Source organism: Labrus mixtus, chromosome 16 (assembly GCF_963584025.1).
Source record: "Labrus mixtus chromosome 16, fLabMix1.1, whole genome shotgun sequence".
Classification (NCBI taxonomy): domain Eukaryota; kingdom Metazoa; phylum Chordata; class Actinopteri; order Labriformes; family Labridae; genus Labrus; species Labrus mixtus.
This window is the reverse complement of record NC_083627.1, coordinates 18,432,897-18,457,005: the sequence shown is the minus strand read 5'-3', so window position 1 is coordinate 18,457,005 and position 24,109 is coordinate 18,432,897. Positions and strand designations below refer to the sequence as shown.

The window sequence follows — 24,109 nt, the reverse complement described above, 5'->3', positions numbered from 1 at the left end:
TTCAGTAAACATCAATACCTGATTTGTTATAAGGTGGATCGCGATTTATTTTCAGGAGGCATTTGTATTCGTTCTCAACAATTTTCAGTGTCTGTGGAAAAAAACGGATGTATTAATTTCAAAAACAAAATACATTAATATTAATATTGGTCCAAATTGTTGCTGAACCCTCGACACTATCAACACTGATTAACAATTATCTCTTGAAGCTTGAGCTCTTGGTTAAACAGGAGAATATTTAACTAGAATAGCCCACAGCTCTCCAGCACAACAATGCTTTAAAAATGTTATTGTTCTTTAATAACGCTCCAAGACTGGTTGCATTTTCCGTAAAGAGTGTTTTAAAAAGTCACTGAAATAGTAGGAGCCAATTTACTTGTTTCTGATCCATGTCCACTTCGATATATCAGTACTCACGGATCGCTTCATTTTCCATTTTATTCATTGAAGAGTTTCCACAATTTCCAAAACAGCATCTAAACTTAATATTCAAAATCTGAATTTTTTTTTTAACACGATCAAAAAACATTTGACGTGACGCTACATCAACTCCACAACAGACAAAGTTGTTCTCATTTTCTCACACCACCTGTGCATTGCGGCCACATTCATTACTAAACTCCACCCATAACAAAAAACACCTGCCAAAGGTATGTCCTAATAAATTGTTGTCTATTTCAAATCAAATAATTCCCATAAATCACATACTCATTTCCAATAATCCAAACGATATGCGTTATTAGCACCAACTGAAATCAGAATTCGGAGACTAAATTAACCATGATTAAAATGGCTTCTACACTGGTAATAAGGAGACATGTTTACCATTAACCCAGCAGAGCTGCCCTATGATTTCAAATCCACATGATAGCAACAACTGCCTCACAATTTCAAAGGTTCACCTAAAATTAGTTGTTTTGAAACAAATTGATTTTTAATGGATGCCAATTGGGTGCTTCTTGAGCCAGCTATAAGTCAGAAATTAATTTGGGTTTGCCAGGTTGTTGAAAATTCAAAGGATAGTACACTCATCTGTTGTTTATCTGTTGGAAGACTGGTTCCAAAGATAGTCATTGACATTAAGGACACAATGCTATAAGAGGATCCTTCACCAGTTCCCCAATCCATGAATATAACCGAGGCTAGTTGCTGTGGCTAAAAAGGCTGCACCATTGGTTTTTGCAACTGTAGACAAAGACACTTCCTTTAGTAACCCAGCTTATAGTTCGACTATATTTGTGCATATTCCTTTATCCACTTTTGCCTTCAACATCAGAATACAACTTTGTGGAAGATGCCACATGTCCTAGACTTGCAAGGAGAACAAGTGTGTTGGTAAACTGAGAATGTGCAAAAAAAACCCAATTTATTAAGACTTCAACAATACTTTACTCTACCCTCTGCTTCTTCTCATTGGAAGTTGCACAGAGTGAATAGTTTGTCCAAGTTATTTTGGTCTCTGGATGGTGAAACCAACGACCGTCCTCTTCACAGTACTTAGTAGCCATTTCTGCGAAGAAGAACTAAGAGTGAGTCCAATTTGGTTTAATGTTATCAATAAAGATCGAAAAGGGTCATCTTTGTGAGAGACCAGCAGGGCAAAAACCCCTGAGTCTCACTGCTCACCTGTTGGGTCAAAGTCACTAAAATAATCTGGGCAGTTTTGGGAGGCAAGAGCTCCAACTGGAGTGTCGTCCCAGCACAACCAGCCATCCCAGTTACGACTGCAGTAAAGACCTACGACAACAATAAATATAAAGAAACATTTCTTTTGAACAGTTTTTTTCACTTAAAATGAAGTGATACGCTTGATTTAAAATAAACCATGTATTGATAGGCAGTGACTTCCTACATTCAGTAGGCAGTACCTGATTTGTTGTAAGGCGGATCATGCTTTATTTTCTCTAAGCATTTCTTTTCATTTTCAAGGACAATTTCTTCTATAACATCGCCTTTTTCTGTCTTAATGTCAGTGGCCACTGTAGAGGGCTCTGCTGGAGCATCCCTTAAATAATGGTTGACCTCCGTCTGGGTAAAAAGGAAGTTCAATGTACAAGTTAGTTGCAGAGCTACTGAAAGTACCCCCATTATTTGCAGGGAAACAGCCCAAGACTAAATACCTCTGATTTCTTCTTTGAAGATGGTTGACAAGTAGATCCAGTCTCAGTCTCAACCCAATTTCCCAATTGGTCACATAATTTAGTCACTTTTTCTGAAAGGGGAAAAGTAATTATCACAAAGGCAACTTGACAAAAGCACAATCCATTAATTATACCATCATATTACTTATAAGGACATAATTGCTTCTGTTTGATGTTCATGTCTACAATAAAATCTTTGCATTACTAAACAACTGTGATTAATTTAACTTGGCATACATCATCAAACATTATGTCAAAGAGATATTTCTGGAATGTGGGGCTTTAGAAACATTTGTACTGCAGAGCTAAGAATGAGATCATAATGTTACTGACAACAGCCTCCATAACCAGGCTGCTGAGTATTCTCCGACAGCTCATCAAATGTTCAACAACCTCTTCCAACTGTATAACTCCCCCAAAGCCTCATATCAGTAGCATCAGCTTTAAATAAGGAGCCATGAGGGGACACTTAGCGTCAGGCATTTTGGGAAGATCTTTTTTCTCTTACAAAGACACCCTCACTCTCTCCCAATCCATCTCTCTGACTCAGACTACTCTGTCATTTTTTGTAATCCCTCTTTTTTTGCTTCTATTTTCCATATATATATACTCTTCAGTCTTCTCTCTGACCTCTCCTTCACCTCAATACTCTCTGTCCTGCAGCATCTCCTAAATCAGACATGACTTGACTCTGGATCTTCTCAGCTCCACGTTATTTAGCCTTGCATTCTTCACGTTAACAGAACTGCTTCCAATGCGGTGGATACTTCCATCGAAAAACATAAATCTATTTCCATGATACATTTCAGTCAAAAGCAATATCAATAAATGTCTGTTTTAATTTAGTCTCATTAGATTACATACACGGCAGATGGATAAGGGGTTATCCAGTTTGTAAATGTCTTATGCTGGATGTCTTTTATGTTTTCTGTAGTGTCAGTCTTACTCCATTGTAGCATCCAAAAGAACCTTGTATGCATTGACTGGTAATGAACTGGCTTCAATTTCAATTCAATCTCCAGCTCCTGCAGCCACATGTCAAATTGTCCTTGGGCAAGACTCTGAACCCCAAATTGCTCCCACTGCTTCATCAACATTAATTAAAACTGAAGGACACTTTATATACCAACCTCTGCCTTCAGTGTGTGAATGACTGTGAATTGTGGAATGTGGCCTGCAGTGTAAAAAGTGCTTTGAGTGGTCAGAAGACTAGAAAAGTGTTATAGAAGCTCAAGTCCATTTGCCATTTACTGTGATCTTGTAGGAGTAATTTTTCCTCAATAGCAATGTTATATTTACTTATTAAGCACTTAAGGTTGATGCTGCTGAGACTGCCACCAATTTTGTAGTTTCTTGATAACTATATCATTGGATTCATTCAAATGAAAGTACTTCAACTTCAACTTGGTGATGGCTCTGATTATAAAAATAGGGGTTGTTCCTCTTGCTTTATTTACAACTTAACCAAATTGACAGAATTCTAGGGAAATTAGAGCTGCAAGTGCATGGGGCTAATTAAAATGGAAAATTTGAGGAAAATTCAAAGAAAATATGTCATATTAGCTAAAGAACTAGCTGAAGGGTTAATTTAAGATTTGTATTAAGAGAGGAAAAGCACTACACAAGAAATCTGACAGGTTAGCCCTATTTGAATCCATGTATCACAAAATCTTCCTTTAATTTTTAAACTAATTTCTACTCTTTTACTCCACACTTGTCATGGCCTTTTATGGTAAACAGTTGTAGACTGTGGTTTGATTTTGTGGAAGGAAGTTATGTTCATGAGGGAGCAGAAAATTCCAAAGAATCTAACAGTAGTAGATTTATGGTTTGAGAACTAATCCGCCCCTTAGTCAGACACATGGATATTAAATCATATTTTAATCAACATTGGAAGAATTGGATTACACGGAACATTACAAGTCAGCTGGTAGCCTCAGCTGAAGAATGAGGCTCTGATAATGAAGCTTGTCTGAAACAGCTGATGCCATTGGCTTTGCTCAACCTCAGTGTCTTTCCCATCCAACTCTGTGCATCCCATCATACTAGATTTAGAAGTGAGCAGTTTCATTACGTCTTTAAATCAAATGACAATATCATTTTGCTGTAACTGCTGAATTGTCTGCAGTTCTTGCATGTAAAAGGAAAGGAAGTCATGTCCAGAAGTCATTGATATCAACTGCTAGCTTCACTGGAAGCCCTGTAAGTTGGCTGTTTCCAAAGACTGTATTATCGTCAGACAATAGCCAATGGGTTCCAAGATGAATCATAAACTAACATGTCTCATGGAAATGTCTAAAAAAACATTAAACATTAAAGTATGAATCTACCTTTCTAGTCCAATGCTAACCACATACTGGCTAGTGGACTTGTAATGCAATAAGCCCCATGACCTTTAAACCTCAAAGCACACAGAATATCTGATTGTTTTCTGCATTGTCTGATGACCTGGAATTAAAAAGTTATGCATGAAACCCCCTCAGTTTCCCACCACTACTGGTTCAGTGGGTTCCTACCATTTGGGTTCATGTCAGGATGACCTGGACAGTTCTTTGTTACAGATATCCCAGCCTGTGTCTCATCCCAGCACAACAAGCCGTCCCATAGACGTCCACAGAACCTAGCTTTAGACGAGAAAAAGAAAAGTGTAATGACTATTGTTTGTACAAATAGTTGTACTTCAGTTGTATGTAGTGAAAATATATGTCAGGGTTATGCAACTTCCCTACAGCCTTGAAAGCCATTATAACCCCCCAGCTTCTACCCCAAAAGCCCTTTCATGTAATTTAAACAACCACTGGCAACACTACACCATTACCCTGAACAATCGTGTACTGACCTCAATCCCCTCTCTTACAATGTCATTACACCTGTGATGTTCTCCAGAGCTAATCCATTTGGCCTGAAGAAACCTTAAATGATTGTGGCCTCTCACCAGTTCTGTTTTCCTGGTGGTCTTTGTTGGAAAGCTCAAGACATTTGTATTGATCCTGGCTCACTGCCCGCTCCTGTACCTCCATCATGCTCTGTCCAGTCCTGAGTGAAGGGTCTGAGGTTGACTCAGCTCCTTCCACCCCCTTTTGTTGTGGAGAAAAAATGATATCGGAGGTGAGAGGACATGAAAGAAGACATTCATTCTACCGATATTTTGGAGTGTGTCATCATGTGTGTTTGAGGTTACTGCTCTTATCTGGATTCCCTTAACTGTCAAAATAAGACAGAGTTAAAATTCTTGGGTAACTTTTGGGACTAATTTTTTGGGTCTCATTTGTAATATTTCAGTTTTATGACAAAGTCCAGATCTATACAAAATATTAAAAAGTGTAAACGTAATGTTAAAATTGAAGCTTTTTTTGAAGCACTTTCAAAGCTGATCTGACGAGGATTTTCCGCAACATTGAAATTCTGCTCACTCACATTTCATGCAACTCATTAAAGTGTGTTTGGGTGCTCAAAAGTTTAAGAAGCTGATGAAGCTTATCTCTGCTCTGTTGTTTGTATTTGGAGGTGGCATTAAAAATCAAGAGGCTAGCCGTGTGAATGCTGGTTCTGATTGTGCTGCTCGCTGAGGGATAAAGAGCTCATTTTGCTTTGACTTATCTCACACATTTTTTTTTGGCTGAGAATTAAGCTTTTCAGAGTGCCAGCCAGGCTCATGCACTTGCATTTCCTAAATCATTTGATGAATTTCAATACCTCCTTCTGCACAAGCCTTTTATAATTCAGATGCAAACCTCCTCCCCCTGTCTTTTAGTTAAGGGGGAAAAGAAACTCATTAGAACAAAATATCATTCTTACCTGCCCGATAAAAGCTTCTTTAAAATGTACTGATTGCAAGACAAAGGGTGACTCTTGTGAGAATGCTGATGTCCCATGTAGCAGTTTAGCAGCCGTACATATGATGTCACTCCAAACATTGAAGTAAATGACGTCATACATACGACCACCAGGCCACCACCAGTATCAACAGATGAGCATAATGAATGAGAAAAAAGGAACAAAATCTTCCAATGTAAAGCGGTTCATCAGTCTACATAAAACAGCACTTCAAGACAATTTAAAACTTAAGTACAGAGACATAAAGCAGAACAGCACGAATACATTTGGCAGCAATTCTTTCCAGGACCTCTTGGTTTGGCTTGATGCTGAAAGGCAAAGAGAATTGAAACAGAAAACGTCCATTTTACTAAAACTAAACAACAGCCGACTGTTTTTTTTTCTATTTAGTAATGGACAATGACTCATGAAAGACATCTATTTTCTGCAGTAAATAAAAGCCCTAAAAAATATCCCAAAGTGAACATGCCCACAGGGACCTAAGCCAACATCCCTTTAGCTGGTAAAAAAAAAAAGATGAATTTCCTCTCCAAGCCTTTGAATATATAATATACTAAAGTCATGGTGTTGAAAATATGATTTATTATAGAACCCCCATTAAGCCAAGTGGTACAGTTTGATTTGTGTAATTATAACACCCACTTCAGGGAAATCAGAAGGTTTTATATGATAGGACATACTGCACAAAATGTGTCACCCCACTATAATTTTTCTAAAGTATTACATTCATTTTAATCTTTACATTTATCTTTCACTGATGATTGAAGCTCCTCCATTACTATATAGAAAATTGTATGATCTATAACTCTGTAGTATGACTTGTCCTTCAAAGATTAATTTAAATTGGATGATAGGTTCTTAGATTAAGATCTCACTTTTTTATGGGCAGAAGGACACAGACCACCTATTCTCAATGCCCACTCCAACCCTTCAAACATAAAAAAAATTGTGACATATAATAGCAGGGATAGAACTGTACGTGACAGTATCATGATTAATGACTTTATAAATGTGAGGTCCATTATGACAGAATTTTTATAGAGGGTACAGGTGAACACTTTCAGCAATCATTTTCCATACTGTCTCAAGGTTTTTCAACACACTGCATGTTCATGTGAAAATGTATTAATAAGAATGTGTACACTTTTCACAAAAATGAACTTAAACGTAAAATATGTAGAATTTTATGACAATGTTTACATTAAAATATCTAAGAAATGACAAGAAATGACTAAACCCATGTTATATATATTGAGTACTTACATTACCTCAAACATTTCCAACAGTTATCAAAGCTAAAGAAATCTGTAATTACAAAGCAGCCATGACAGACAGAATTTTTATAGTTGCAGTGGAAACAGGATATTACGTCAAAGACCTTGGGAATTGCTACTGAAAGCTGTCGTACTGTTGCTGTATGAGCTGCTTTAATAAAAACGTCATGTAAATTATATTTGGATACATTGTCAGTAAACATATTCTCTTCCTCAGGTCTGTTTCAGCCATTCTTGGAGGGGGTTAGCAGAGGGAACTCCCATGATTTGTTATTGTAGTCTTGATTGAGAGCCCCCTGTCGGCGGAATCTACATATTGTATTTTTTAAGTTTAGATTTATTGTTGCACTTCAATCCAGATTTCTATTTCTAATTTTGACACATCGAAGATTCAAATTAGCATGGTTTACAACAGGGACCAACACATAGCAGATTTAGTCATACCACAAATACAAAAGTGATTTTAAGAGACGCTAACATTTTGTCATGCATGGATGTTTAATACGTTTGTATACAAGTGAAATTCAAGACATCTCAATAGTGCATCATCTGCATAGAAGTGTAAGGATCAGAAACAAGAGAAATGCCGCAAACACAAACAGACACATGCAGTGATGGATGACATTTCTTCACTCTGAGGTCAACCAAGTTTGTAATGAACATGCTGAGTTAATTCTAAACTATAATTATTAATTATAAAGGATGAAGGGAAATTAATTATGAGGCTTTTTGCTGAGAAAAGAAAACCACTGGACCAAAGCATACTATGTGCCACTTTAATGAAAATGGAATCCTTTGTGGTTAAACACACATGTGCAGAATACATTATGGACATAAATGGAACCAGGGCATATTAACCTTATTGTATATCCTTGAATTAAAAAAAAAAAAGTTAGAGCTTACCACCAGGAGAAACCAAAGGATCCAAAGCGAGCCCACTACCTTCATATCTTCCTCTAACAGACCGATCTCTGGAGGGACAAAAGAGGAGTTATAACTATCAGTAAACAAGCTGTAGCATGAAAGTGACTTACTGAGCAAACATATGGCTTTTTCAAATCACGATTACTGCATCTCAGGAGAAAAACAACAGCAATCATTAATCTGAAATGCAAAGCACTGCAGCAGAAGCGTTGCGGCTTGTGACTTTTCAAACGTTTTCTCGGTGTGTGAGTGCGTCTGAGAGATAGCGAGCAAAAGTAACCATCAAAACCTGAAACAAAATGCAGACAGGTTCCCACAGACAAATAGTAACACAATACTAGTTTATGGTCATTAATCATTGTGTGCTGCAGCAGCAGACCTGACAGTTGAGGAACGGAGTGCATGTGAGATAAAAATTCACTTCAGGTCTCTTTGCTTTGGCTCACAGAGTCTCTGCTGGAAGCCCATCACTCCGCAGTTTGAATTGCTCAGACACCCTACTGCTTGTTCCACACCCGCCAGGGGGCCCAGGGGGACCAGGGGGCAGGCTTTCCAGCAGATAGACATGCATGAGCAAGAACAAGTCACCATGAAAGGTTAGCTGGATTGATGGTATTTGAGTTGGCTTTTCAGATGCATGCTGATGGTACTCTACTTAGTAGTAGGATGAAAAATTAACCCAGAACTCCATCTGCAACATATTTAAGGCCAAGAGTGACTATCTCTGACCAGGAATCTGCTACATTTCCCTGAAAATTTCTCATTTATGATTTATTTGTTTTTGCCGTAAAATCCAAAGTTGCACCGGTAAGTGTTTGGAGGTCTCTCAGACAGAAAAAGCCATAACACAGTGAGAAATGACACCAATATTACGCTGTTGTAGAATTAATATAAAAGAACAAAGGCGTAATGACTGCAGAGTTTCGTTACAGCGCTGTTGCAAAAATGCACTCTGAAAAGGTTCATCAGCAAATTATTTGTGGGAATAATTGAGATGACCCCAGATGAGAGCTTAGGACATTTTTTTTTAAACAATATAGGTTTTAATCTCCATGATACAGACTGAATAATTACAAAAATTGCAGGTTCTTTTGGAGTTACCACCTAACTTTTAGACAGAAAAATAATTTTGTATCTTGTGTTGAAACCCAAACAATCTTCCAAACATTTGTTTTTCCTGACTAATGGTCAATACTTCCTACAACATTGTTCCACTTTTGTCATTTGACCATCACGACTAACCTCATCCCCGTGCTGAAGTTGAATCTGAAACCCATTGACTAACACTGTTTCTATTCGGTCTCTAGGAGAAGATCTATAAAAACATCATCAGCAACACACAGCAGAGCTCACACCAACGATTATCATCTAATCACCTCTGGCTGTGCAAGCATGTGAAATGTATAAAATCGTATATTATCATAAAGTCTGATCAAACAAAAGTGTAGAGAATCGACACAACTGATTCAATGTAAGCTATCCAATTTGTGTAACTGAGTTTTTAAACATCACAAAGGGAGGGAAGAGGAGACAAAGATACAAACTGAAAGGAACAGGCCTGGTTGGAACCACCCTTATTTATTTTCTTATTTTTATTAAGGAGCTTAAGATGAGAAGATCGACACCACTCTCGTGTGTGTAAGCTAAACAGAAAGCTACAGCCAGCAGATTGTTAGCTTAGTTTTGCATAAAACTGAGAAAGAAAGGAAACAGCAATGGCCTTCCACCAGTAACAACTCCAGAAGAAATAGGCCTACAGTAAATTTAATTCATTTAACCATTGTGTTAAATACTAAACTGTGTGGTGTAAAAAATGATTATGTGGTTGACATGAGCAGTCACAGTAACTTTCCGGAGTATTAAGCTCTGAGACGTTTGTGAAATAAGCTATGTAACAGATTGCTATCAGTAACTTAATTTAGCCTACAGACAAGAGTGGTGTTAATCAGTTCAATGAACTTGGGAAGAGGTTGAAAAATTACATTTTCTAACATAGAAGAGAACTTTGACTGCCCTTGATATTTGTCTGTTCAGCGCTAACAGCAAAAGTAGGCTATGTTAGCTTACCCTATAGCGTTAAGACTGGAACAAAGCGGAAAACAGACAAACAGCTTAGCTTATGTACATGAATAGATTCATCTCATATTTGTACATTTTAAAAATCAAATAAAGTCATGAACGCGCAAACCATCATGCAAGCGAATACTTCAAACAGATGGTGTTGTTAAATCTACAGAATAGTTGTGTGTGATTGTCTTTTCGCTGAAAGGCGGTAGAAGTTGGTTTTATTGGCGACACAAACAATGCTCTCAATATTTCAACATTATTACACTGACTTGATCAATAAGGATTTTGCCAGCAGCCTATTTCATATTTGAATATCTCAGCTGCATGTTGAGTTTCCCAAACTCAAACCTCAGTTGTATTTGACTTACAATGAGAGGAGGTGTGGGTTCTTTCAGTAACTGTGTCTTTGGACCTTACACATATAGCTCATACATGTTTCCGAACATAGACACCCCGAACACGAACAATAAAGCTTGAAGCATGTGTAACTCAGTAAAGAGACGAGGCCTGTTATTAAAACAGACAAAGGAAAGCACTCAGATGAGACGAATGAGTGCATGGTACACAGCATACATACAGCACTCAATCCTCTGTAGTACTGTCAAGCACTAAATGTACAGTACAATAAGTTAAAGGTCAGGCCACATATGTAGATTTCAATGTACACTTTGAAAGTAAAGTCCCATGTATAAAGAAGGTCTAGTGTAAGGTTTCATTCTGAATTAATGTCCCTGAACTGACACTGTTGGTTTGAAAAGTGAGTTTAGTACTTTATACAAAGATGCACAATGAATGAATGGCTCCAATTTTTTTTATTCCACTCATCATTAGACTTCGTTATTGCTTTTCCCTTGGATCAAACCCAATTATAATTCCTGCTAAAAATTAAGTTTATAGAATAGGATTCACAGAGGAGAGGTGTATTATCATTCCAGATATGTAAGTATATTAACAGGGATTAAATCAGGTACCTTGGTCCTGTTTTAAAAGAACAATTCAAAATGTAAAAAATGCAACAATATTATTGAGTTAAAGAACTATTAACTGTAAAAAAAAACAGACTTAGGAATAAGTTAAACTTTACATTGAATATGTAAGAATATGAAGTGGGATATATGTGAGGAGAGGACACTCTATTCCTCATCCAATTTAGCAGCACAAGAACAAGGATGGAAGCAAAATTAAAACAAGTGTAGTTGCATCCAGCATATTCAACAATAAATTGGTTAAAAAAAAAATACAATGGATAGCAGCATATTGTGGCTGATATTGTCACATATTTGGTGCATCAATGTGTGATTTTGAGTTTCTTAATGTATTAAAATGATGTATCTTTTATTATGTTGGTATGTATGGCGGCTCGCTGTTTGTCAGACACTCTGTTAATTGTGCTGCTGCCTATCTTGTCCAGGACACACTTGTATATGAGACTTTAAATCTCAAGAAGGTTGTCCTTGTTAAATAAGGTTAAAAATAAAAATAAATGATTAAAAGAGTCTATTTGAGCAGCATTCAATAGGGCATAGCGTGCTATTCCCCTGCCTACAGCAGAGCATTTGTACTTTTGTGGATCCAAAAGGAAAAAACAAAATAATATTTCTTTTGATCATTGTGTTCATGGTAGTTGGGTATACTGAAGATTGCAAAGGGGCTTCATGTTAATCCCATTTTTTTCATTTCGATGAAACAGTCATGATTTTTATTTGTTACTTGTCTTTCTCGATTCTTTGTCCCTTTTGTCCCCCTCTTCACCTGTCACCTTTTCTTCCTCTCTTCCTCTCTTTCTCATCCTCCCCATCCCCTTTCTCCTCTTTTTCATCTTCCTCGCATCAGTCTGACAGCAACAGACGGAGCCTCACATCCCTCTTCTTTCGTCTTGCACAGAGCGGACACGGGCTCAGTGACAACACAGATTTGTGCTGACATCACATCAGTGATGGAGGACACAGCGGCTCAATCTAACCCCCCCCTCCCTTCTGACTTTTCACCACTACAGAGCCCATCACTCAGTCTGAAGGCTGAAGCCACACGAACGTGATTTGGCATTGAATATTCGGGCAGCGACAAATGAGCTGGATTACAATGCAGGCTCAAGTGGATTAGTTTGACGAATGGACAGCTTGTGGACATTACCCATAAGGCTGTCATATTTGTCCTCTCCAAAGAACAAAGTATTGCAGTCAGGCACGCGCTAAATGATTGACAAGCGCCATTTAACACTCTCTTTACATAGCTACTGGGGTTTAACTACTGTTCCACAAAACAAAACATTATTTAAATACCATTTAGTAATCTGTGATGCACAGCGTGTCATGGCCTCCTGACTGTGCTGCCAAAAAGACTTTGGCTATATAGATCACTGAAAGCGCCAGATGCACTAGATATCTGTACAAACTTCTGTCAATGCACAGAATACAGTAATGTACACATACTACCCATACAATACAAAATAAAATGACTTTACGTAAGGTGCAGAGATGAATTTCATCTGCTAAATTTATTGAAGGGATTTCCTTCTTTTCCTGTTTTTTTTAAGAGCAATCGTGTTATTTTATGATTGCAATGACAGTTAATACGAACAAGTATGTAGATGCATCTAAGCAACTGATGTGAATAAAATACTCTATTATTATATATTATTTTTATTTTACAGCACTGAATGTATATTTAACATCATTTTAAAAAACGTATGATTAAAAAAATGCAGACTAAATAAAATTCCAATTTACACACACCCCTACACACACACACATACAGATGCACGCGCGCACACACATACACACACACACATTTATATATATAGTCTTTTTAAATTATTTAGTTGTTTTTCAGTGTGTTATGCATTGTTGCAAACAGGGACTACTTTGGAAATTTGTCCTGCATGTAATGCCTTGTGCACATTCTTTCAATAAAATATATATAGAAGGATGATATAAGGGCTGTGAATCGCTGTGAAAGACAATTGGGATCTGGAACCTCGATTCATGTTATCATTCAATAAATTGACTATTATTTTTATTTAAGTATACTTCCTTCTTGTCACTTTGCTCCATAGTGCGGCGGCAAAGTCATTCAAAAAGTTAGACTCATGAGGAAACACACATTTACAAACTCATGTGCACCCTACCCAACACACTACTCTTTGGCTTTATTTAGACCGTCCTGAAGCAAATATATTTATGTCAGTGTCTGAGTCACGCTCGAGGGGAAACAGGTGAGCGGTAGAAGGACTGAGAGTTCTGCTGCCTGACTTTTTCCATGGCTTTAAAATCTATCTAAAAATACACCAATGGCAGTATCTCCAATTAAAGTAAAAAGAACAAGCTTGTATAGGCTATTATTTCCTAACATGCATTAACTCCCCCCGCCAATCAAATCAAATCTCAGTTTTTCCTGCGTTCTCTTCTCATTTCCTTTCTGGCCTCTTTTCTCTTCTACATATATCTTCTGTTCCTTTCATCTATTTCCATTCTCTCCTTGTTTCTCCATCTCGCTCTTGTCCTTTCTCCACTCCTTGCTCTCCATCTTTTCTTTTTACAATCTCCCCCTTTAAAAGCTCTGCCCTCCTTTTTCCCTCTGTCCGTCTCTTTTTTTTCCTCTTTTCCGGCTACATTTTCGAGGCTTTCTCTCTGACTCTGTGGGAAGATCACATAGATTCATCAAGTACAGCATTTAAACATTAAACAGGCTCCTGTTATAGTGACACATCATATTTTCAACTAATCCGTCTGTGTTCAACAGAATACACTCACACAGCACAGCCACAGTCCTATTTCGTGTTCTACTGTATATGAGACGGAGAATTCAGACCATAAACAATACCCCCACCAAACCACAGTACAGTTTTAAAGTTTCATAATGGTTTTTGATTAAACCAGTGGGATTCTTTTGGGGGATGGGAGATTTCACGTTCAAGATAGTGTTAAAATAGATTCAAAAGAAAAGAACAAAAAATATTTTTTGGTTACCACTGGTTAAGAGGACTTGAATTGACAGGCTAGACTCACACTTTGACTTGAATGTTTTTCTTTGAGCAAAAGAAGGCTAATACTTTTGCATCAAATTCAGAGATCCTTTTTAAATGGGCTTTATATATAGCTGGTAGGACATATCAGTGCAAGATTACTGATTAAGTATAATTGTGATAAATACATTTGACATAATGTTGATGGAGTTGCAGTGAATAATCCTTTTTTGTTTGCTGTGGAAAGTTTTGCAAATCCAAAGTCAATTTTTACTTTACTTTAGGACTTGATTTTTTCAATTGATTGGATGACGAATTGCCCCTGTGTTTTCAGTCAAATAGCCCCGAAGTCAACAAACAATGACATTCATGGTCCATCAGTCAGGGTCGTTTTTAGTTAATACTGATGTAAATTATCCAATATTCATACAGCCTTTTTTGAAACTCCAACAAAAAGACAGTTAATTGATCACTTCTTAATGCAAACTGAGTGGCTTAAAAATCCTCACACACATTGTTTTCTGAGAAATAGTCTTCAGCAAACATTACACTGAAGATGCCTGATTTACTGCCAGTCTAAATGGTTGACCAATGGGAGACCAAACTCATTATGACAGGAAAACTCATCTCCACGAGTAAACAAATTAAGATGAATCTGAACACACAAAGCTTTTCTAGTCTCGATTGATTGGACAGTCATCTCCTCCGGCATAATGTGATTCATCGTCAGGAGGTCACCTGATTCAATTGCATGCACAGTCTTCCTCATTACATGTTCTGCATCCTTATGCTGTTTCATTTTCCAAACTTGAGGGAAAGGACTACCCTCCGGTGAGCGAACAAAATTGATTTTTGTTGGAGCTTTATTAAAAGCCCTTTTGTTGTCTGGCCTGAAACAGTCATTTGGTGCCTTCCAGCATTTGAGCTCGAGCACCTTCCTCAAATATTATTCACAGGTGAAGTGGAAGGAATATGGTTGGAGGCACTGAAGCATGAGAGCTTTGTGTTCTCCACCTGTTCGGGAACAAGCTTCCTTCAATAAGAGACTTTTCAGATGCTCTGTTGATTTATCCCTGTTCTGTAACGGCATGAAATCCCATGGACCATATTCACACCATGGCCATTTTCTTGTGATGTCATGCTCAGGGTAGGGAGCTGATATTGTATCTTAATGCTTTGTTCCAGGCTGTAAGTCACGTCAAATGTCTGATTTGTTATTATTTCCCTGTTCCCTAATTGAATAGCAACTACAAAGAACATATTTCATCACAAATTAGCTACCATCTAAACGACTAATTTGTTATGCATGAAGCCACTCCCCGGCTAATATCTGGGTTTGAGAGTCACAGATAAAGCCTAATAGACAAGGCATGTATTAATTTTGGCTATTAAGACTTATATTGAACACATTAATATAACATATAACTCCCTGTATGTATTTTATGCTCACAACATAACGTTAACCATGTAGCTTTCTCAACAAGCCCCACTTGTTTGTCGGTTTTTCACCATTTGTGAAATAATGACGTTCTGACCCTTATTTTGCATTTTTATACAAATAAAATGGTTATTTTGTTAGCTGACTTATTTAGTAACACTTACATTGATGTACAGGTATGTGTTCATTTTTACTTCTTCGTAGCTAGACAAACATATGATGTTTACAGGGTGGTGCAGAAAAACCCTTTCTCTTCTTCATTTGTAAATCATTTTTGGGATCCTGGCAGATTCATCAGCTCATTGTCTGTTTTGCCATTTTCACACAGACTTCACTATATGCTGGAGGGGCAGGCAGGGAAGATAAAGGGTACTGATGCAGCAAACCTTTTTTTCACATCATCTAGACCAGTGGTTCTCAAACTTTTTAGACTGCGTACCACCTCCGAAAATATTTGGCTCTCCAAGTACCACCATTATGGCAGATGTTAAAATACACTGTAGGCCTCCTAAGGACTAGCGCTAGAACTGGCACTTAAACTCCACACAACTCTGACATTTGCCCAAATCAAAAAAAGTGCAGAACAATAAAAATGACAACTTTATACCAACAACCTGTTTTAGAAAATGTAGTCTCCGGTGTTTCCCACACAAAGTGTTTCCCACACAATGACTTCAGCTACAGACGTCAGATCCCGACGTTGGGCTTCAGAGCAAGAGAGAGGGGGAGCGATAAGGTCCACTGTCCGTACACTCTTGTGAATGTATCAAAACTGAAGCTTCTCCTGGCTCCGTTTTAAAAATGTAAATGTACATCTGCTTGCAGCCGATTCTGTTCTGAACTCCAATAAATAACAGAATATCTGTTAATGTAGGCCTACAGCTGCTTGCTGTTGATTCAGGACTGAACTTCTATAAATAACAGACTATCGAGTGGAACTTTTCAAAACGTGAGGCGTACTCCTGGTGTTTATGTCTGTGCGTGTGCGAGCATAAATTGAACAGGTTTGTTGCAAAACCTAGATTAATTTAGAGGGGAAACACATTTGATATAAATACAACCCAATAGATACAAGACAGATAAGATAAGAGTACGTCAACAACAAAAACTCATTTTGTTTTATGCTGAACAGGTTTTATTTTTTTATATTGTGGAGATTCCTTTGTGTACCACCACAGGGAGCTCACGTACCACCCGTGGTACGCGTACCATAGTTTGAGAACCACTGATCTAGACCCTGTGAACTAAATCCAGTACCCAGGGTGTTCCCTTTCATTTTCCTTCTTACTGGCATGAACTTCTACTAAAAACATACATCACATGTAAATTGGTGTTATTTAGTGTTTGCCAGGCAGACTGATGGGAGCCATCTTAGTGTTTCCTTTACTCCACTTATGAGTACATGGAACAGGTTTGTGCCACTCTTCAGCTCCCACAGCTAATAACTCAAATGTGGTAAACAGTCTCATGTGAGCCTCTGCATCAAGGGATAAATGCTGTCATCTTACAGTGAGGTAACATCACAAAGTGAACAGTGTTTTTCCATTTCTGTAGCTTTTACAAAAAAGCCTTTACTTGGGGTATTACAGCAGTTTTAGCAACGCTGGAGTTGAGATGTCTATACTGCATTTGGCTGCACTCATCCAAGTATGATGTGCAATTCTGTGTCAGTACTGTTTGTCTTTTGCTGGAACACAAATTACCTACACCTAGAACCTTACACCTAGTACAGACAGAAATTATCCTTTTTTCAAAAGATGAACCCATAGCCCTTTTTTACAGGCAGCTCACTACAACAATCTGGTGTCTCAGTTGTCTAGCCATCACGTGACATTTGACTAATGAATTTAAAAACAACCATAAAACAATAAGAGGTCTCTTGCTACTGGTGAGAGTGGTTTAGGAAAGGCTCGAGCTAGAGTGTAAGAAAAAAAAATCAAGAAAAACCTTGACCTTGAAAAAAGTTGGGCAGTATCAATTCTAGAAATCACATCATTGGTAGCTTCATTCATAGCCTGGTTGGAGCATTGCTGTTCTCTGAATCGTATATATATTCAGTAGCTTAGCTAATTTATTGATCAAATAGTGTACTAGTGTCAATATGAGATAACAGAGTTGACCATCCGAAACGGGTAAGGATCAGTAGGTAAGGCCAGCCAATACACATTATGTGTTTTTGTTGCATACGACAGTATCTTCCACCATCAACATCAGTGATTAGACTTCAGTGTATAATCCTTCAGTTTGCACCCATACATCCCTGCTGCTGGCAAATGTGCAGACATGTGATCATGAGTTAATCTTACTGGAGGGCACACATACAGGTGATTCAAAAATAAACATAACCAACCCCTATTTAGTTAACCAAAAGATCAACTGAAGACACCATCATGAGGGATGGACAAACAAAATGACCCCTCACTCAATAGTGATAGTGATATAATAGTAGATCAGTTCCTGAATTTGGTACCTTCCCTTTCCTTCAAGATTCTGCCACTTGTAAATTTGTCTCAGTGCTTGTAAAAGTGGTTCACATCCTGTAAAAGTTTTATAAAATTGTTCATTTGTTTTGTCCTTGGTAAAAGTGTTTTGGTTATTTTGTTTTATAAAATGTAACAATGTTTTATAAAATGTAAATTTGTCTCAAATTTTGTAAAAGTGTTTCACACTTTGTAATTTTGTTTGTGGTCCTCTGGGCAGACTCTTTTCCTGCATGTTTTCCCCCTCTCTCTCTCTCTCTCTCCCTGATTTCTGACTATCCACTGTCCTATCTATAGATGGAGGCACAAAAAAAAAAAAAGCCTGCTGAGGCCAAAAAAAAAAAAAAAAAAGATTTGGCCATACAACCAAAACAATTGGGTGAAATATACTAAAATAACACTTGGGAATTAGCATATGACCAAAAAAAAAAAAATGAAACAAACTCTTTCACTTACAAATAGTCATGTATGCCAAAAAAATACATTTTTATTATGCTTTAAAGTGAGTTATGGTGAGTGTTATGATAATGTTTGATGTCAGGAGGATGAACCATGCCCGATTGCCAAAAGTCAACTCCTCCCTGTATTCAATTACATGCTCCATATGCATCCTGGAACTTCACTCATTATGGTCAGCTTTGTGCAAAGTTTTTCCACCCCTCCTCTTTCTCACTTCTCTTTCTCTGGCTCTCTTCTCTGGCTCTCTGTCTCTCAGAGTTCTCAAGGTAACGGTCATGGTGGTCTTTACATTTATTTGCTGAGGGACCACCAGGCCTCCAGGACCAAAAAGTCTATCATATTCCCCTCAAACACCTCTCTCTCTCTGACTAATTTACAGTTGAACTAACCAACCACTGAGTTCATCCATCTATCTTACAGGCTTCAGGCATGTTTGAACCATCATCATCTTTATTATTCTCTGTAACCTCACACAAAAGTCATAAGAAATTATCTTTGCCTCACAAAATACATAATGCAAATTACCATAAGAAATATCATCAATACAGATTCTACATTTTTAATGCAGAAATGAGACTAATACCCTCCTACATTTGAAGATAGGCAATCTAAGAAACCACCAGCTTTCATCTTATGACAAATATACCTCTGGGAATAACTTCATGGCAATTCCTGTGTAGCCAGCGGTTAGCGTGAAATGACTTTCTGCCAATAGCTTTCTTGGCAGGAGAGAAAGTAACTAAAGTAACTTAAGAGTGCCAGGTCATCTCTGTAAGCTCTGTCCTCACAATAGAGAGGAAACACATTTATAAAGGCTTGTTTGTTCAATGAAGGTTGGATTGTAAGTTCTGATGCAGTCCAGGAAATCTAAACGTTGATTGTCTTTCATGATTCTATAGAGAGTGTTTTTCTGTCATACACCAAAGACTGCTGTGATTGGTTTATATTACTTGGACTACAAGGCACTAAAAACATAAACTAGGACCCTTCTCATACCAACGTCCAGTCCTGTAAATAGAAATGAGAACCTGAGAGTTTGGTATTTAGAGTTACAGACAAACAGTTTCCAAATTTGGAGAGCAAAATTTGCACTTGTACTTCTCCTTTCTATAAGTATTATCAAGTAATATATAGCCTTTAAAAACAGTTGTAGAAGTTCTATAAAGAGACCTACTTGAATGGGAGGGGGCTTTTATGCTTTTATTTCCCAGGACAGTGGTTAGTGTAGTAGAGAGGGGAATGACAGGTCGCAGGTCGGACTTGAACCTGATTGTCTGCTCAGAGGACTATAGCCTCTGATCAAACTAAGCACGCTAAGTCATTGATGCCAAATCTCAAAAAGTCCTCCAAGCAGGCGGCCCGGGTCTGGGTCTGACCTATGGCCCTTTCCCGCGTGTCATTCCCCACTATCTCATTCCGATTTCCTACTCTGTCCACTGTCCTATCCAACAAAGGCAAAAAGCCCCAAAATAAATCTTCAAAAATGGGTATAGCCCATACTCTTTGTAATATTATTTATAGAGATCCATAAGTCCACCAATGTGGAAGTGAAAGACGTCCTCTTAACAGGCAAAAACCTCGAGAAGAATCAGGCTCATTGGTGAAATGCCATTTGCTACGACCGGCTAGTTTAAGAAAGTGGGACAGTGGGGCCTTATACTGTTCATCGTTAAGGCGCCCACATGGAGGGTTCACCACACTGAGTGCCAACCAAATTAAAAAAAGTAAGATTATATCAACATTTTTCACATTGACACCATTACAACATAATTTAGTTTCAAACACAAAAAAAGTCTAACATAATTCTTGAATATGGGGTTTCTTATTTCCTCTGCTATTCAAAGACATCTAATAACTTCAGTTAAAAATACATCTTTTTTTTTCTTAGAGGCTTGAACATGAACCCACTCTATTTTCAGCTGCAGCAAGAAACAATACGTAACTCCTGCTTTGATTTTTCCAGACGCAAATCTGCCAATCAACAGAACCTGCACATCATTAAATTGTAATAATCAGAATGTAAAACAGTAACTACCATCAAACCAGCCTGGTTAACAAAAGAACAACACTGGTGTGATTGCTGCTTTCTAGGCTTCATCTGATTTGCATACTGGTGATTAATTCATGCTAATGTCACCGCTTCCCCAGGGTCTCTGCTGAGACGATGTTTGGATAAAGACTTAGTTTCATGCCAATATTATCACTTTGTATTAGGAGCATTCTGCTGAGGTACATTGAGAAACTTTCAAAAACACTCTAACAAGGGTCTGGCTCGTTTTTGTGTCAGAAAATAAGCAATCTTGAAGAACAGATGTTCCTTCCAGTACAATAACAGTCTTTTTTAACTGCGAATAAAACCTGCACAATACAAAGTGCATATTTAAAGTGCATTAATAAACATTTCACGCTACATGGTTTGGGATGCTCTATTACAAAAGGTTGTACCCGCAGTGCAGCGTGTCATCAAACATGACAGGATTGCCAATAAGTACAGAGAGCACTCAGCTGTATTGTCAGCTTTATTAAAAACACCCGCCCTGTTATATAATCTCCTGAATAACATTTTCTCCTCCTGGTATCAGTAAACAAAGGAGTCTGTTTATGAGCACAGCCTTTGTTGTGTCTTATGAGAAGCTTCCGTCCTGACACTGACATCTTCCTTCTAAGTTTTTTGTTTACTTCCTGAACCGATTACGTGCCACTTTATACTTTCAGCCTCTCAGGAGGCAATGTGGAGAGTCTCAGGTGCTAACAGACGTCTAGAACTGAATGTTGGGTATAAAGGTCCTTTAAGCTGGCAACCCTTTCCTTTCCCCTGAATCCTCATTTCCTCTTGACACTTTACCGAGAGTACATCTCATCCGTCAATGGCCCAATGACGTTGTTTGTCTTGTTTTTCCAAAATAGGAGAGCAGTGGACAGATGGTGAATACAACGTGACCTCTGCCAAGTTTGGGTTTGGTGTCACTGAGTGAGGAAAATTAATTTCAACTCCATTTTATCACAAATGAACTTCTCTATTATGAATAGGCAATCGCTATTTTGGAAATGACCAAATACTTTCTTGAGATAGACAAGAAGACAAATACCACACTCATGTCTGTCAATTAGATAATTATAAATAACATTTTAGTTCAAGGTCTTAATGGTGCATTTTATCACATTTGGCTAGTCTCAACCTTCTCATCCATTTTCAGTCTTCTTCCCCTTTACAGTACACACAACAGTGGTGTTGATCGTATCATCCAACCCTTACTCTGAAGAAAGTTAACATGTACATTTCCTTATATTTCAAAACATTTCTTTAAATTGTACATGAAGCTATTTCAGGAGAACAGAGATGAACAAGATCTATGAGTGACAGATGTGTTGACAAAGTCATCTCCTTCAATTCTCGTTTCATTTTTGATTCGTCTGTTGGATGCAATTTATAAGCACTGCTTTACAGATGAGCAGCGTCCATGCATCTGTTACGCTGAGTCACTGAGTTTCACTGTAACAGATGCGGGAGTCAAACATATACAGAGGCTGCTCTTTGGAGTACCACAGCAGTTGGACCTCCAAAACGAATATGATTTTCCTTTGATCAAATTTCAAGAAATTTGAGGAAATAACAATACCATAATGAAAATTAATCAAATGGAAAAAAAATGCAAACTTGTTCAGATCCGTTTGCAAGATGTGAAGAAACAGCTTGCTTGTTTGTAGAACTTGAGAATGCGAGTGATGGGGATTTCACAAAGTACGCACCTTCCTGTACTGTCCAGTAATGTTTGCTATTTAACTATTTAAAATTTGTGTTGCCTGCAGTGAATTGTCATCTTGCAAATGACTTTCTAAGTAACTCTGTCATGCAAAAGAAAAAAATTAGTTCCATTTTGATCTGGACACTCCTTAAGCTTTTCTTAAAGAGGATCAAAATCCCCATACTGCAGGCATAACTAAATGATAAATAGGGCTGAAATGCGACTATTAGTTCAAAGGACTGTGTCAAAGAAAAGTGGACAATATGGCTGCTCAGTTCAGCTTGTAGAGGCATTAGCTGGGAAGAGTAGCCACAAATCAAAAATAAAAGATAAGCCCCTCAGGATGAAGAATCGCAATCAGACAGAAAATTGATCTCAGAGGGCGAGATCAGAGGCCCCGAGGGCAGAGGTCCAACATGATCCTCCTACTCAATCTTAAACTCAAACAGGACGGTTATAAAGCACCAGAGAGAAAAGGCTTATTCCGAATGGAAAATGATCTGCACCTATTGGAACATATAATAGCTCTGGGATGTACACCGGGTGAATGGATCAAACATTCTTTACAATAAATCAGGCTAGGTGGGAGGAAATAAAGAAGAGGTTGACAGAAATAGCTCTGTTAAAGCCGGCACAGCGATAGCACATCCGCGACATGCTGCACAGTCATTTTAGTCGAGGCTCAGAGGGTACAGCAGCTCTGCATGATCCAAAAAGACTGCTAAACAAGATGGCAAAGCACATCCCCACATGCACACAGATGCTGAAAAAACTTAAATAGATGCAAAAGTCAATTTCTGAGCAACTCAGAAAGCATTTTATAAACTCAATGCACAGTTCCCCTTCACAGAAAAACATCTCTACTCTACTGTAAACATCCCTGTTATTCAAACTCTGTGCCTGCAGTGAAACCCTACACAATTTCAAGGACACACATCACGCTGACAGAACGAAAAACTGCACCAAAGGAAATGTGCAATAAAAGTCGCTCAAACCAAAACATTCAACGAAAAGGAAATCGCCATCCCAACGTTTGCAAGCACAAATGTACAGCAGCCTGTTTTGCTATTTGATCAGCTTTAGCAAAAACTCAAGTATGCAAATGGGCATTCGGTGAGAAGCAGCATAAATAGAGGAGAGCAGAGGAGGAAGCTGGAGTGTTGTCATGCATTTCTCCTTCAGGATGTGTCTTTAGGATCGTAAATGAGAGGGATTACACAGTCTCGTGTGTGTGTGTGTGTGTGTGTGTGTGTGTGTGTGTGTGTGTGTGTGTGTAAGGCAAAACAGTGTATCTATAATTATGCACTGCTAAATTTATTACTGGCTGCATTATTACATGCTGAAGTGTAACATCCTACTTGGCACTCGTGTAAACAAATAGGCAGTGTGTGTGTGTGTGTGTGTGTGTGTGTGTGTGTGTGTGTGTGTGTGTGTGTGTGTGTGTGTGTGTGTGTGTGTGTGTGTGAGAGAGAGAGAGACAGAGTATGATGCATGAAAAAACATGAACAATTTGGTTCAAAACAATATTAACGTAGTGGTACAATTCAGAGATGCTAAATTATAAATGTTGTTTTAAGTGCATATTTAGCTACATGCAGGTTTATTTAAATACTGACTGAATTACATTTCTAACGGTTTTGTCGTTCATCCGTTGATAGCTGAAAGTTAGCTGATTCATTCAAAAGATGATTTTTCACATCATTGGATCATCCTAATAGAGATCTTTATTTTCAGATATATTTTTTGAATTTTTGTGCCTTTATTTTAGAGATAGGAAAG

General features: G+C 37.9%; 1 protein-coding gene across 1 annotated transcript in view; it reads right to left on the bottom strand.

The window, feature by feature from the left end:
• The window catches only part of calcr (calcitonin receptor), a 61,334-nt gene that overhangs the window by 24,945 nt on the left and 12,280 nt on the right, over window positions 1–24,109 (bottom strand). Inside the window, exons 2-9 of the mRNA XM_061059881.1 lie at window positions 8,156–8,223; window positions 5,077–5,218; window positions 4,658–4,765; window positions 2,121–2,212; window positions 1,869–2,028; window positions 1,627–1,737; window positions 1,398–1,510; window positions 19–91 (exon numbers count right to left, since the gene is read on the bottom strand). Coding sequence (XP_060915864.1) covers window positions 19–91; window positions 1,398–1,510; window positions 1,627–1,737; window positions 1,869–2,028; window positions 2,121–2,212; window positions 4,658–4,765; window positions 5,077–5,218; window positions 8,156–8,200 — 844 coding nt within the window. The 5' untranslated portion in view covers window positions 8,201–8,223. The remainder of the gene's footprint in view (window positions 1–18; window positions 92–1,397; window positions 1,511–1,626; window positions 1,738–1,868; window positions 2,029–2,120; window positions 2,213–4,657; window positions 4,766–5,076; window positions 5,219–8,155; window positions 8,224–24,109) is intronic.